At 43.1% G+C, this 17377-nt stretch overlaps 1 protein-coding gene across 1 annotated transcript in view; it reads right to left on the reverse strand.

Moving 5' to 3' along the window:
- LOC115104763 (thrombospondin type-1 domain-containing protein 7A-like) overlaps positions 1-17377 on the reverse strand; it is a 73342-nt gene that overhangs the window by 35470 nt on the left and 20495 nt on the right. Inside the window, exons 6-8 of the mRNA XM_065005555.1 lie at positions 15759-15914; positions 14433-14636; positions 6303-6497 (exon numbers count right to left, since the gene is read on the reverse strand). Coding sequence (XP_064861627.1) covers positions 6303-6497; positions 14433-14636; positions 15759-15914 — 555 coding nt within the window. The remainder of the gene's footprint in view (positions 1-6302; positions 6498-14432; positions 14637-15758; positions 15915-17377) is intronic.

Genomic DNA, 17377 nt, shown 5'->3' on the forward strand with positions numbered 1-17377 from the left:
TGTCATCAGTCAGGGAGACTCTGGCTTATACATGAAGCCCTTAAATAATGTCAGATTCTGTCAGAACAAAGTCTGAAAGATTCAGCCAATTATTGATAGTGACAGTCCATGATTGTGATGAAAGACCTCCCCCGGTGATTGACAATGCATTTTAATCCTCCAGCCCACTTTGAGGCTCAGACGATTCCTCTCCTCCTACTGCTAGTTGCAAGTCTGATTACCAACGCACTTCTCCATCTCTGTCGGATTTAAAACATCCAACACAACCAACATCACTCTGTCCCTTCCTCACCTCTCTCTCTCTCTCTCTCTGTCTCTCTCTCGCTCTCTCTCTCTCTCTTCTGTCTGTCGGTCTCTCGCTCTGTGTCTCTCTGTCTCTCTCATCTCTGCTCAGTGGAGGCAGGTGGGTCGATAGAGTGAGATTCAGAGCCCTTAGTGCTTCAGAGTAATTGCAGACACTTACAGGTTTGGGCAGTGATGAAGGGGCATTGTGGGACTGTAAGTCCTCCACACCTGCAACATCCTGAGATGAAAGCCAACCTGTTCCATAATGAGCAGCAGTGGTGTTGTTCACAGGCCGGTCAATGTGGAATGCCAACTCAGACTAATCTAAACCTGATGGCAAACGAACAGACCTCCTCCTCCTTCCTTTCTGCTGACTGCTACCTGCTTACATCGCTGACTAACCATGTCGGTTTGCTGGTTCTGCCAATAGTGTAAACTAACCAGACAAGTAAGCCACAGATGGTGCCCAGACTGACCTAGAAAAGTGGTTTGGGTTGGGAAGCGGTAATGTCTATGTCAATTCTACAGGGAGTTGTAGTGGATGATTTATGAATGGTGAAGCAAAATCAGTCCAGTCTTAATGTGACAAGTTGAGCTGCTTTAATGCTACGCAAAGGCTGCGGCTCGTGGAATATAGGTTCATTCATGTTTGCGGTATGAATTTCATCACTTACTTGGAAAGACATCCATAATGTATTGGGTGTCTGAGCTAGCGTGGTTACATTTAGTATGCGGCTTATGACACTGGAGCTTGGGATCACCTAACAGACGGCACACTTGACTGCTAGAATATCTATATTTTGAGAGGTATTCTTCAAACAGGAAAATTGTTTAAAAAATATTGAAGCGGCATACATGATGATGTGAAGACTTTCCACATGGGTGCCTTTCCACATTGGTGGGGAAGAACACCAATCCGAAAAACTTTCAAGGCCCAATATGCAGTTTTTGTAACCATATTTGGACTTATTTGGACTAGAAAAATATAGCTTAAAAAATTTCTAATAAACTTTGTTAATCCTCTACAGGATTGGTGGGTCCCCCGTGGGACGGTTGAGCTAACGTAGGTTATTGTTATTAGCATGAGGTTGTAAGTAACAAGAACATTTCCCAGGACATATCTGACATATCTGACATGGCAGAAAGCTTAAATTCTTGTTAATCTAACTGTCCAATTTACAGTAGCTATTACAGTGAAAGAATACCATGCTATTGTTTGAGGATAGTGCACAGTTATGAACTTGAACAGCACAGACTAGAATATGTTCTGGAATTCATCCAATGACATTGAGGAATATATCACCTCAGTCATCGGCTTCATCAATAAGTGCATCGATGATGCAGGGCTTGAAAACGATTTCGGACTACAAAGGGAAACCCAGACGCGAACTGCCCAGTGACGCAAGCCTACCAGATGAGCTAAATGCCTTTTATGCTCCCTTCGAGGCAAGCAACACTGAAGCATGCACGAGAGCACCAGCTGTTCTGGATGACTGTGTGATAACGCTCTCGGTAGCTGATGTGAACAAAACCTTTAAACAGGTCAACATTCACAAAGCCGCTGGGCCAGATGGATTACCAGGATGTGTACTCAAAGCATGCACGGACCAACTGTCACGTGTCTTCACTGTCTTTTTCAACCTCTCCCTGACCGAGTCTGTAATACCTACATGTTTCAAGCAGACCACCATAGTCCCTGTGCCCAAGGAAGCGAAGGTAACCTGCCTAAATTATTACCGTCCCGTGGCACTCACGTCGGTAGCCATGAAGTGCTTTGAAAGGCTGGTCATGGCTCACATCAACAGCATCCCCCTGGACACCCTAGACCCTCTCCAATTCGCATACCGCCCCAACAGATCCACAGGTGACGCAATCTCAATCACACTCCACGCTGCCCTTTCTCAAAGACAGTTGTGAAGAGGGCACGACATAACCTTTTCCCCTTCAGGAGATTGAAAAGATTTGGCATGGGTCCCCAGATCCTCAAAAGGTTCTACAGCTGCACCGTCGAGAGCATCCTGACTAGTTGTATCACCGCCTGGTATGGCAATTGCTCGGCATCTGACCGCTCGGGGCGGCAGGGTAGCCTAGTGGTTAGAGCGTTGGACTAGTAACCGGAAGGTTGCAAGTTCAAACCGCCGACACGGTACAAATCTGTCGTTCTGCCCCTGAACAGGCAGTTAACCCACTGTTCCTAGGCCGATATTGAAAATAAGAATTTGTTCTTAACTGACTTGCCTGGTTAAATAAAGGTCAAATTAAAAATTAAAGGTGCTACAGAGGGTAGTGCGAATGGCCCAGTACATTACTGGGGCCAAGCTTCCTGCCACCCAGGACCTATATAATGGTGGTGTCAGAGGAAAGCCCATAAAATAGTCAGAGACTCCAGTCACCCAAGACTGTTTTCTCTGCTACCGCATGGCAAGCGGTACCGGAGCGCCAAGTCTAGGACCAAAAGGCTCCTGAACAGCTTCTACCCCCAAACCATAAGACTGCTGAACAATTCATAAAATAGTCATTAACCCCCCCCCCCACCCCCTCCCTTTAGTACACTACTGCTACTCGCTGTTTGTTTGTTACCTATGCAGAGTCACTTCACTCCCACCTACACGTACAGAATATCTCAACTAGCCTGTACCCCACACAGTGACTCAGTACCGGTGCCCCCTGTATATAGCCTTGTTATGTTATTCTTATTGTGTTACTTTTTATTATTACTTTTTATTTTAGTCTACTTGGTAAATATTTTCTTCTTTTTGAACTGCACTGTTGGTTAAGGGCCTTAGGGCTAGGGGGCAGTGTTCGGAAGTTCGGATAAATGACGTGCCCAAAGTAAACTGCCTGTTACTCAGGCCCAGAAGCTAGGATATGCATATTGGTAGCATTGGATAGAAAACACTCTGAAGTTTCTAAAACTGTTAACATAATGTTTGTGAGTATAACAGAACTGATATTGCAGGCGAAAACCTGAGGAAAGTCCATCCTGCTTCCACTAGATGTCAACAGTCTTTAGAAAGGGTTTCAGGCTTGTTTTTTGAAAAATTAGCTAGAATTTGTAGTTTTTCAAGGTGGCTCTCATTTGGACTGTAGTCTTGTGGCATGTGTGGATGAGGATACGCACTTCATTATTTATCTCTGGTATTGAACACACTATTCTCCGTCTTAAATTTGATAATTTATTTAGATATTAGGGTACCTGAAGATTGGTTTATTGGTAACTTCTGGGATTCCTTTCTTTGCATGTTGAACTAGTGGAACGGGTGGATTACTGAATCAAATGCGCCAACTAAACTGACTTTTTTTGTATAGCTGGGACTGCATTGGGATTGCAAACAGAGGAAGATCTTCAAAGGTAAGTGATTTATTTTATCTCTATTTCTGATTTTTATGATGCCTCTGCTGGTTTGGAAAATGTTTTTTTATGCTTTTGTGTGTGGGGCGCTGTCCGCAGATAATCGCATGGTATGCTTTCGCCGTAAAGCCTTTTTGAAATCTGACAAAGCGGCTGGATTAACAAGAAGTTACGTTTTTAAATGATGTAGGACACTTGTATGTTCATGAATGTTTATTATTAGGATTTTGTCATTTGAATTTGGCTCGCTCCAGCTTCACCGGATGTTGTCGATTTTGATAGCGCACGGATCCCGTTTCCGGTAAGAGGTTTTAAGGGCTTGTAAGTAAGCATTTCAAATCAAATGTATTTATATAGCCCTTCTTACATCAGCTGATATATCAAAGTGCTGTACAGAAACCCAGCCTAAAACTCCAAACTGCAAGCAATGCAGGTGTAGAAGCACGGTGGCTAGAAAAACTCCATGGAAAGGCCAAAACCTAGGAGGAAACCTAGAGATGAACCAGGCTATTAGGGGTGGCCAGTCCTCTCTGGCTGTGCCGGGTGGAGATTATAACAGAACATGGCCAAGATGTTCAAATGTTCATAAATGACCAGCATGGTCAAATAATAGTAATCACATTTTTCACGGTAAAGTCTACACTTGTTGTATTCGGCGCATGTGACAAATAAAGTTTGATTTGATTGAATTTATTATTAAACCAATTAGGCACATTTGGGCAGTTTTGATACAAAATGTTGATCAGAAATACAATGGTTCATTGGATCAGTCTAAATCTTTGCACATACAGTACACTGCGGTCAACTAGTGGCCAAAATCTAAATTGCGTCTGGGCTGGAATAATATATTATGGCCTTTCTCTTGCATTTCAAAGATGATGGTACAATTTGTTTTTTAAACGCATGTTTGTTTCTTTGTATTACCTTTTCCAGATGTAATATGTGTTATATTCCCCTACATTCATTTCAAATTTCCACAAACTTCAAAGTGTTTCCTTTCAAATGGTATCACGAATATGCATATCCTTGCTTCAGGTCCTGAGCTACAGTCAGTTAGATTTGGGTATGTCATTTTAGGCGAAAACTTTAAAAAAGGAGCGGGTCCTGAAGAGTTTTAACTGTTGTACCCCATCAGAAGCTAAAATATCAGCTTGTTTAACTCTAATGTTTGTAAACAAAGTCAATGTAAACAAACACTGTACAGCCTCAAAACAGGTTTAAAACCATACCTTTGATATAATGGATAATCAATCCTTGCATCCATATCTCTGTCTATACATTTTAGAGTGGTTCCATTTCTCCAGCCCCACCCCTCAGCATTTTACTGAAACAGTGACACTTTTTTATTGTTTCAACAATGATTTGCCCCTTTAAATCATCTACCCAAAACTCTACGCTAACAATATCCACTACTCATCACCTATTAGTGCTACTAATAGTACTACTACTACTCCTACTGCCACTACTACTAGTACTGCTACTAATAGTACTACTACTACTCCTACTGCCACTACTACTAGTACTGCTACTAATAGTACTACTACTACTCCTACTGCCACTACTACTAGTACTATTACTCATTTTAAAGATACAAATAGAATGTACCAGAAAGCTTTGGAATCTTTGGCACCCTTGAAAGTCCTTTGGAAAACATCGATATAGAATGTTAAAATTCTCACATCAAGATATAAGAACGTGTAAATACATTTGAAGAATTACTTACTTACTGTACAACAACAAAACCAAAAGCAACTACTTCTTTCACTACATCTATTGCTACTAGGATTTTAAATCAAACATATGGTGCCCAAAGGTTGTCGAGGTTTAACTACAGTAAAGCCTATAAACATGGACAGAAATCCAATTATTTTGTAATTTGCCAACATATCGCTAAGGTTAAATGTAGCGAACAGCTAGTTTCAATCACAAGTGTTACCCTCCATCACTGTGATCCATGCCACTACCATTGCAGTTACTGTGGGGAGGTTAACAACATGCAGATCAACTTTTAGCCAAATGTTTCAATGAAAACAAAAAATCATAGTGACAGACAGAGGTACAGACAGACAGACAGAGGTACAGACAGACAGACAGAGGTACAGACAGACAGACAGAGACAGACAGACAGACAGACAGACAGACAGACAGACAGACAGACAGACAGACAGACAGACAGACAGACAGACAGACAGACAGACAGACAGACAGACAGACAGTAACCTAGAGGGACAGTAAAAGACAGGCAGTAACATACAGTTACAGACAGAGGGACAGACAGACAGTAACAGACAGTAACATACAGTTACAGACAGAGGGACAGACAGTAACATACAGTTACAGACAGAGGGACAGACAGACAGTAGCAGACAGTAACATACAGTAACAGACGGAGGGACAGACAGACCGTCTGTTACTGCCTGTCTGTCTGTCCCTCCGTCTGTTACTGCCTGAGGGACAGACAGACAGGCAGTAACAGACAGTTACAGACAGAGGGACAGTAAAAGACAGTAGCAGACAGAGGGACAGACACTTTAAAGGACAGTGTGACTTGAAAGCTATACAAAGAGAAAGACCCCTTTAACATGGTAAATGAACACTACAGTAGATATACAATACAGACCGTACAGAATGGCACACCATCTACAGTACATAGTCTCATAGTCACCTTCGCCAGCGTTGTAGGCCAGTACGGAGCGGGTCCTCAGCTGCTTGCCCTCGATGGTTTTGCTGGAACAGGTTTGGGAGCAGGAGGACCAGGAGGTCCAGTCGCTGAGGACACAGTCCTTAGGGCAAGGCACATCACAGGCGATGGGCTCAGGGGCAGGGGCTCCCCCACACAGGTCCTTGTCCACCATGTCACCTGGGTGGCACAATAGAAAAACAATCATTGATGGAACTGTTATATACTTTTTCAATACAGAAAAACAAAAACAGAATCTGTAATTGTACTACACTTTATATAACTTAGCAGACTCTTATCCAGAGCCATTTACAGGAGCAATTAGGGTTAAGTGCCTTGCTCAAGGCACATTGGCAGATTTCTTCACCTGGTCGGCTCGGGATTCAAACCACGGGGCTAACTGCCACCCTCCATTATAATGTCTACAATATGATAAACCACACTACAATTTTCTGGTCCATTGGTGGGGTTGTTTATATAATGTTTCCTTAGTGTCATTGAATGCTAATCAATTTCAACCCATACAATTCATTAACACAGACGTTCAACTTGATCTGTTGTCTTCCTTCTGACATCACAGCTGGGTCAAATGTTTGGTAACTGTTTAATAACGTGTTGGGTTAAGGTTATCGAGGATAATCTGTACAACATATTAATAAAGACGTCGTTATTCTCAACGCAACTCGATCTGAATACGGAATTAGCTTTGGACATAGTAAGTACAAACTCACATGGGACTTAAACATTTTTCACTTACATATTTATGATTATCTTCCAAGAGAATTCTCCTCGATTATAATCACAGCCGTATATATCCCCCCCCAAGCAGACACATCGATGGCTCTGAACGAACTTTATTTAACTCTTTGCAAACTGGAAACCATTTATCCGGAGGCTGCATTCATTGTAGCTGGGGATTTTAACAAAGCTAATCTGAAAACAAGACTCCCTAAATTTTACCAGCATATCGATTGCGCAACCAGGGGTGGTAAAAACCTTGGATCATTGTTACTCTAACTTCCGCGACGCATATAAGGCCCTGCCCCGCCCCCCTTTCGGAAAAGCTGACCACGACTCCATTTTGCTGATCCCTGCCTACAGGCAGAAACTAAAACAAGAGGCTCCCACGCTGAGGTCTGTCCAACGCTGGTCAGACCAAGCTGACTCCACACTCCAAGACTGCTTCCATCACGTGGACTGGGACATGTTTCGTATTGCGTCAGATGGAAATATTGACGAATACGCTGATTCGGTGTGCGAGTTCATTAGAACGTGCGTCGAAGATGTCGTTCCCATAGCAACGATAAAAACATTCCCAAACCAGAAACCGTGGATTGATGGCAGCATTCGCGTGAAACTGTAAGCGCGAACCACTGCTTTTAATCAGGGCAAGGTGTCTGGTAATATGTCCGAATATAAACAATGCAGCTATTCCCTCCGCAAGGCTATTAAACAAGCTAAGCGTCAGTACAGAGACAAAGTGGAATCTCAATTCAATGGCTCAGACACAAGAGGCATGTGGCAGGGTCTACAGTCAATCACGGACTACAAGAAGAAACCCAGCCCAGTCACGGACCAGGATGTCTTGCTCCCAGGCAGACTAAATAACTTTTTGCCCGCTTTGAGGACAATACAGTGCCACTGACACGGCCTGCAACGAAAACATGCGGTCTCTCCTTCACTGCAGCCGAGGTGAGTAAGACATTTAAACGTGTTAACCCTCGCAAGGCTGCAGGCCCAGACGGCATCCCCAGCCGCGCCCTCAGAGCATGCGCAGACCAGCTGGCCGGTGTGTTTACGGACATATTCAATCAATCCCTATACCAGTCTGCTGTTCCCACATGCTTCAAGAGGGCCACCATTGTTCCTGTTCCCAAGAAAGCTAAGGTAACTGAGCTAAACGACTACCGCCCGTAGCACTCACTTCCGTCATCATGAAGTGCTTTGAGAGACTAGTCAAGGACCATATCACCTCCACCCTACCTGACACCCTAGACCCACTCCAATTTGCTTACCGCCCAAATAGGTCCACAGACGATGCAATCTCAACCACACTGCACACTGCCCTAACCCACCTGGACAAGAGGAATACCTATGTGAGAATGCTGTTCATTGACTACAGCTCGGCATTCAACACCATAGTACTCTCCAAGCTCGTCATCAAGCTCGAGACCCTGGGTCTCGACCCCGCCCTGTGCAACTGGGTACTGGAATTCCTGACGGGCCGCCCCCAGGTGGTGAGGGTAGGCAACAACATCTCCTCCCCGCTGATCCTCAACACGGGGGCCCCACAAGGGTGCGTTCTGAGCCCTCTCCTGTACTCCCTGTTCACCCACGACTGCGTGGCCATGCACGCCTCCAACTCAATCATCAAGTTTGCGGACGACACAACAGTGGTAGGCTTGATTACCAACAACGACGAGACGGCCTACAGGGAGGAGGTGAGGGCCCTCGGAGTGTGGTGTCAGGAAAATAACCTCACACTCAACGTCAACAAAACTAAGGAGATGATTGTGGACTTCAGGAAACAGCAGAGGGAACACCCCTATCCACATCGATGGATCAGTAGTGGAGAGGGTAGCAAGTTTTAAGTTCCTCGGCATACACATCACAGACAAACTGAATTGGTCCACTCACACTGACAGCGTCGTGAAGAAGGCGCAGCAGCGCCTCTTCAACCTCAGGAGGCTGAAGAAATTCGGCTTGTCACCAAAAGCACTCACAAACTTCTACAGATGCACAATCGAGAGCATCCTGGCGGGCTGTATCACCGCCTGGTACGGCAACTGCTCCGCCCTCAACCGTAAGGCTCTCCAGAGGGTAGTGAGGTCTGCACAACGCATCACCGGGGCAAACTACCTGCCCTCCAGGACACCTACACCACCCGATGTTACAGGAAGGCCATAAAGATCATCAAGGACATCAACCACCGAACCACTGCCTGTTCACCCCGCTATCATCCAGAAGGCGAGGTCAGTACAGGTGCATCAAAGCTGGGACCGAGAGACTGAAAAACAGCTTCTATCTCAAGGCCATCAGACTGTTAAACAGCCACCACTAACATTGAGTGGCTGCTGCCAACACACTGTCATTGACACTGACCCAACTCCAGCCACTTTAATAATGGGAATTGATGGGAAATGATGTAAATATATCACTAGCCACTTTAAACAATGCTACCTTATATAATGTTACTTACCCTACATTATTCATCTCATATGCATATGTATATACTGTACTCTAGATCATCGACTGCATCCTTATGTCACTAGCCACTTTAACTATGCCACTTTGTTTACTTTGTCTACATACTCATCTCATATGTATATACTGTACTCGATACCATCTACTGTATGCTGCTCTGTACCATCACTCATTCATATATCCTTATGTACATATTCCTTATCCCCTTACACTGTGTATAAGACAGTAGTTTTGGAATTGTTAGTTAGATTACTTGTTGGTTATCACTGCATTGTCGGAACTAGAAGCACAAGCATTTCGCTACACTCGCATTAACATCTGCTAACCATGTGTATGTGACAAATAAATTTTGATTTGATTTGATTCATGACCACTTCAGTGGGTTATACTATTAAGGCACATATTCGGTATGTGCTTTTAACAGGTTAACATTTTACTGTAGTGGGCTAAATCAGGGTCACACAAACACATCTACTTTGAAACTTTGAAGTATATTCCTCACACAGATGGTTATGAGCGTACAGCCACCTGTACCGTGTCAGATATAGAGTCGAAATGTATATGATTTTGAGTTTGCATCCCAATATTACACTTCACATACATCGCAGAAGACTGAACTATAACAAAACCGTTTGACATAGATACACCGGATTTTCTGTTATGTTTATTAATTATGAAATTATGAAAAATATTAGGAAAGGGCTACCATGTTGCAAGGAACTGAATTCAAGACACTTCGAAAACCAAAACGAGCAACACAATGGCTCGGCAGAGTAAATGTGGATCTTCCGACGGTTGGTTTTTGCAATTTCAGGCTGAGGATGAGTTGAGCTTCAAACCCTCCGATCGGCCCGCGTTTACATTAACATGTCACTTTGAGGAGCATTCTGGGAACCAATTGTGACTGAACCCGAGACAGTGTGGAAATGCGAAGTGACAAGGAAACTCAGTGGCTCTCACGGTGGCAAAAACATGAACGGACAGAACACCCTTTATTAGAAAAACCCCCAGGCTTAGTGAACTGAGAAAAACTGTTCCTTTTAAATGAGTCAGAACTGTTAATATCAGTGTCGATCAGATACGCTCAGTATCGACAGTGGAGTTTCAATGACATTTGTATAGACTTTTGTCTGCGTTGTGGCTGTTTGTTGTTGGTGTGGCAGTTTCATAAAATTCAGCCTCAGTACGGCAGACAGACATTGAGCCCAAAGTCTCTAGGGCAAAAAGTAGCACAAAATCATAACACAACAAACATCAGTGGAGACAGGGGGAATCAGTCAACGCCAGTCAAGATAATTAGAAAAACACAAAGAGGTTGTGCCTCTCACAAAGCTACTAGGAAGACATCACCTGACCTGGCAATAAACCTGAATTCCACTAGTATCCATATGTACAGTATGTGTCCTGTGTGAGGTGAGATGACAATGTAACGTCGGATGTTTCCGTTTTTCCGAATTTGGAGGATGATAAAGAGGTCATTGTCAAAGGAGTACCGTAGGAGTGTGATTTGGACTCAATCCATTACAGTGCCTGTATCTTTCTCTCGGTGTATCTCTTCGATATCTCTCCACATCTCGTTCATAACGCTCAAACTAGGAATGGCGACTATACCTGGGATCGATAACATAGCATCTTTGTCAATCACACACACATTCTGAAATCGGCTGAAAAACCCAGACAGCATCTCTCTGCACCGACTGCCATTGTCTTCAGTCAAACATTCTTCAGTAATAAAGTGGAGCAGTAAAACCACGAAGCTGCAAAGTTAAGGGAGTCCCCGAGACTCAGGGCCAGAGAGAATTGATTTGATTTAGTGCGAGCAGGGTTTAATTGCTCTGGCTGAGAGAGTGAAAAGGGGGAGGGCAATATGTGGCTTTGCTGAGCTAGGGAAGTGTTAAAGGAGAGGGGGAGGGGGATGTGAGGTGGGGGAGGGCGTCTGGAGAGAACTCCATGATAAATGGCAGCCGTGATAAATGGCAGGGCGGCTAACCACCATTCTCTCTCTAGTCGTACCCAGCTCTTCCCTCAGTTACAGTATAGCCATATGTTAGAGGGTTGATAGAGAGGTCACCTTGAGCAACATATGATTTTTTTATCCAGAGGGTGAGACCCTGATTTAAGGCATCAGCATGCTTCAGTTCGGCTGGTGCCTAGCTGAATTCGGTTAGACAAACTAAATGAGTGTGCTCGCAAAGTGTCAATAGTACTGTTTGTCCATTTTGAGATGCCGTAGCCAGTATACATTTCCTCAAAATAATCAGAATTAGTCTAAGATATCACTGTCATTAATTTTGACGTTTTTGCCAAGGATATCTTAGCCACTCAATTTTACATCTAACTAAGATGTTTGGTGCAGTGTTTCTCAATCAAAAAATGTGCTTGAAAATTAGTCGCCTTTATTGAAGACTCTCTTCTGTTGACCAATCACCGACGAAGACGTAGACTTCGGCTCCGAACTTGCCTCCAGAAAAAATGGTATGTGCTGAACAGCCCAAAAAAAACCTCACTGAAGTAAAAAATAAACAAAAATGTAATAAAATGTCGTCAGGGTGCAATCGGAAAGTATTCAGACTCTTCGGCTTTTTCCACATTTTGTTACGTTACAGCCTTATTCTAAAATGTATTCCATATTTTTTTTACTCATCAATCTACACACAATAATCCATAATGAAAAAGCGAAAACAGGTTTTTAGAATTTTTTGCAAAAGTACATTAATTTTTTTAATTAAATATCACATTTACATAAGAATTTACATTTTGAAGCACCTTTGGCGGCGATTACAGCCTCGAGTCTTTTTGAATCTGACACTACAAGCTTGGCACACCTGTATTTGGGGAGTTTCTCCCATTCTTCTCTGCAGATCTGCAGAAGCTCTATCCGGTTGGATGGGGAGCGTTGCTGCACAGCTATTTTCAGGTCCATCCAGATATGTTAGATCGGGTTCAAGTCTGGGCTCTGGCTGGACATTCAGAGACTTGTCCCGAAGCCACTCCTGCATTGTCTTGGCTGTGTGTTTAGGGTCATTGTCCTGTTTGGAAGTGAACCGTCGCCCCAGTCTGAAGTCCTGAGCACTCTGGAGCAGGTTTTCATCAAGGATCTCTCTACTGGGACTGCAGGGTAGCCTAGTGGTTAGAGCATTGGACTAGTAACCAGAAGGTTGCAAGTTCAAACCCCTGAGCTGACAAGGTACAAATCTGTCATTCTACCCCTGAACAGGCAGTTAACCCACTGTTCCTAGGCTATCATTGAAAATAACAATTTCCATTCATCTTTCCCTTGATTCTGACTAGTCTCCCAGTCACTACCACTGAAATATTCCACCACCATGCTTCACTGTAGAGATGGTGCCAGGTTTCTTCCAGACATGGCATTCAGGCCAAAGAGTTATCATTATGGGTTATTGAATCATGCAGAGAATCTTGTTCCTCATGGTTTGTGTGTCTTTAAGAGCTTTTTGGCAAACTCCAAGTGGGGTGTCATGTGCCTTTTACTGAGGAGTAGCTTCCATTTGGCCACTCTACCATAAAGGCCTGATTGTTGGGGTGCTGCAGAGATGGTTGTCCTTCTGGAAGTTTCTCCCATCTCCACAGAGGAACTCTAGACCTCTCGATTGCTCAGTTTGGCTGGGCGGCCAGCTCTAGGAAGAGTCTTGGTGGTTCCAAACTTCTTCCATTTAAGAATGATGGAGGCAAATGTGTTCTTGGGGACCTTCAAAGCTGAAGACATCTTTTGGTACCCTTCCCCAGATCCAGATCTGTACCCTTCCCCAGATGTCCCTTTAAGGATCTGGTGCAGTATTGTTCTATGTTATTCTGGTACTAACAATCCAGTTCAATTGCTTGTATTCCGAGTCTTTCTTATTACATAAATAAGGACAATTAAGACACTACAATCGAGGATGATTACCTCATGGCTTGAAGATTTTTTGCTAGCAAGCTGAAAACACGAGAACGAGGCGGCAGATCAAAGACCTGTGGATAACTACAAGAAGTTCTGGGAAACAGTTGTGGTTTGGGACCTGATTTATAAGAGAAGGAATGTTAGACTGATGTCCCCTTTAAGGATGGAGCACCCTTTTGCCTTTCCAAATAAATGTGAAAATCAATTGAATTTTCCACTAAGGTGGACTCCAATCATGCACTGTTGTAGACAGGTGTTTGCCTTTCCAAACATCTCAAGGATAATAAATGGAAACAGGACGCAAATTGAGCTCGAATTCAAGTCTCATAGCAAAGGGTCTGAATACTTATGTAAATAAGTTATTTCTGTTTTTTATTTTTAAGAAATTTGCTAACTTCGATTTGTCATTATGGGGTATTGTTGTAGATTGATGAGGACAACTTTTTATTCGATCAATTTGAGAATAAAGTTGTAACGTAACAAAATGTGGAAAAAGTCAAGGGGTCTGAATACTTTCTGAACGCACTGTATGCACAAACTGTTTCGGCTGGGAAGCATGCGGACACTTTTATTCATCACTAGATGTAAATAGTTCATCTGGAAGTGGTGGGCTACTCTTGGGGGGGGGGGGGGGGGTCAGGGAGCTGAGCTAACAATGTGGCGAATTCTGAGCATGATAGTAAGTCAGAATACCACAGTACAGGTTTATTGTACTATGCTAGCTTAGCAGGAAATACTGGTTGAAATAACTTCTTAATGACAACATTTCAACCATTTTCTGGTTGTAGCGACGTCATTTCAGTCAGTTTTGCCCATTGGCTGTGTTATACATGAATTAGTCAAGCAAACGTCCACTGAAAATAAAGGACTCTATAATGTGCATTAACCAAATCAATAAACCTATAGACTGCAATCACAGAGCTTTATCTACAATCACACAGCAACGATTACGGAGACTGAGTTTAACGGAATTAACGAAGGAAAAAAAACATCTCCATGATTTTCCTCACCGGTGCTGTTGACACACTGAACCTGAGGTATCTGTGTCCCGGGGCCACACGGCAGCTCCCCGTCGGGGATACACTCATCCAGTCTGACGAGGCGCCAGGCCCAGCAGCTGGGTTCGTCACATGGGACAGCCTCCACCAGGTGAGGACAGTTCCCTGGTCCACCCGTTGGCTCATTGCTGATCTCCCGTTTCCTCAGTTTAAAACCTGCCGAAAGGAAAAAGACACATCATTCAAATTAATATGAAAAATGTATAATGAAAAATACATAAAACCACGTGGAAAAAATATATAAAAACTCTGAAAAAATGCATAATATGCCTAATTGTCTTCCATGGGAATTGATCTCTTCAACAGCTCTCTCGAAATGGAATAATAGGATATGTTACTATGATAAGACTGGGATTAGTGTACAAGTGCAAGCAAGTAATTGCCTAGTTAATTGTTGGCACTTTAACACATAATGTGATCTAATTGACCATAAATTGATACAATGAGAGGATTTCATTGCGAAGCGCCAGCGTGTTGAACCACCCACAGATGTTAGATACTACATTTATGCCAGAATATGTTTGTTTAAGAGGACTTCACAATGGCTACAATAACACCAACTACTATATATTCACTGATAATTACTGTACAACCTTCTGAAACAGTGCCATGTTTATAAATGGGTTATAGGTGTTCAGTAGATGTTCAATAACTGTCAACAGCATTTCAACTAACTATCCACTAAGTCTAACCCTAAGCCCTAACCTTAACCATTATCCTAACCCTAAACTTAACTCTTACGTAACCTCTATTCTAAACCTAACCCTAAGCCCTAACCTTAACCATTATCCTAACCCTAAACTTAACTCTTACGTAACCTCTATTCTAAACCTAACCCTAACCATAACCTTAACCATTATCCTAACCCTAAACTTAACTCTTACGTAACCTCTATTCTAAACCTAACCCTAACCATAACCTTAACCATTATCCTAACCCTAAACTTAACTCTTATGTAACCTCTATTCTAAACCTAACCCTAAGCCCTAACCTTAACCATTATCCTAACCCTAAACTTAACTCTTACGTAACCTCTATTCTAAACCTAACCCTAAGCCCTAACCTTAACCATTATCCTAACCCTAAACTTAACTCTTACGTAACCTCTATTCTAACCCTAACCCTAACCCTAACCCTGACCCTGACCTTAACCTTAGCCTTAGCAAGCATTTGATTGTTTGTTGCTAGTGTGACCATCTGTAGATGGTTTATATGGGGCTATCCAAATAAAGTGTGATCGACATACAGTAAGTCCCACTCCAAGCCTTATCCACACACCTTTCTTCCCTTCTTGGACGTCACAGTTTTCATAGGTGCAGGGTCCCCAGGCCCCCCATGGGGACACTTCACACTCGATGGGACAGGGGATGTGACACAGCTGGGACGTGTTGGGGATGGGACCCCCACACAGCTTGCTGTCCACAGGACGGGATGCTAGAGACATGGAAATAAGGGACAGGCATACAAATATACTTACAGTATAGTCTGTTTAAAAATGAAAGAACTTGATGTGTGTCGTCCCCCCATTTGAGTGATAAAGTTACAGAAGGCACAAATATCATACCCCCAAAAATATGCTAATGGTGAGAGGTTAGCATGTCTTGGGGGTATGATATTTGTGCCTTCTGTAACTTTGTCACTCAAATGGGGGGACGACATACATCAAGTTCTTTGAGTTGACAAGGTAAAAATACATCGTTATGCCCCTGAACAAGGCAGTTAACCCACTATTCCCAGGCCGTCATTGTAAGATAAGAATTTCTTCTTAACTAACTTGCCTAGTTAAATAAAGGTTAAATAATATATATATATATTTTTTTTAAACAAGGTCTGTGAAGTGCTGTCATTTCCTTTTGTTTATCGCCCCACTGTTAGCATACTGTTAGCATTTCAGGGTGATAAATGAACTCTGATTAACCTTTCAACGCAATCTAACACTTGAAACAACATGAAGCACGGCCCACCGCTCTCACTGAAGACACATGAAGGCTGTACCGAAGGTGTGAGAGAGCTGCAGTGTCTCCTCTCATACATATTCTATGAAGAATAATCCATTGCCATGATTCCCCTGTTGCAACGCTTCAGATTTAGAAGCTGTGTACACGATGCGTATATTCCCGCAGAGGAACTTCACTTCACGCAAAGGAACAAAAGAGAGATTGTTTTTCTCGGCAGGAGGATAAGTGAAGCCGACTGTGAGACACCATTTTCTGGATGTTTCTTAAATGCACTTGAATAAATGGGTTTGTTTGAAAGTTGGAGTGGAAAGTTGGCGAGTGGTTTTGTGTGTCTGTCACATCAAAGCTGTTTTGGAACATAGCACAGTGCTGCTTGTTCTGGTTGATGCAACAAAGGCTCTTGATCTCCTAACAGATTGTCCAAGGCAAAATCCACTACCATTGGCTACATTGTCAAATTTACACAGCATATGAACACACACACTCACAAATGCAATGTGCAGAGGCACGTGGGCACCCACGTGGACGCGAACAGACGTGCACGCACACACATGCACATGCACAAATGCACATACGCACACACACCTGCACACACCTGTATATGTGCACATACACGTTCAAACACTCAATCTATGATCCAAACATTGCATCAGCGGATGCAACACTTTCAATCAATTACACTTGTACACAAACACACTTTCTCACTAAGCAGGATCTGAAGATCAAGATGTCCTCACACGTCTCTCTCCCTAAGTCTGACAGCTCCAACAACACATTTAGCGCTTCGAGTCTTATCAAGTCAAAGAGAGCTGAAAAATCATTCTGCCGAGCGAACAGTGAAAAGCAAGCACAGCTTTGAAATTGATATGCAAAAGGAATGATTCCCATACAAATAGTCCAATACTGCACTTGGTAAGCCTGATAATCCTTGTATTATTA

This window comes from Oncorhynchus nerka, linkage group LG3 (genome assembly GCF_034236695.1).
Source record: "Oncorhynchus nerka isolate Pitt River linkage group LG3, Oner_Uvic_2.0, whole genome shotgun sequence".
NCBI classification, from domain to species: domain Eukaryota; kingdom Metazoa; phylum Chordata; class Actinopteri; order Salmoniformes; family Salmonidae; genus Oncorhynchus; species Oncorhynchus nerka.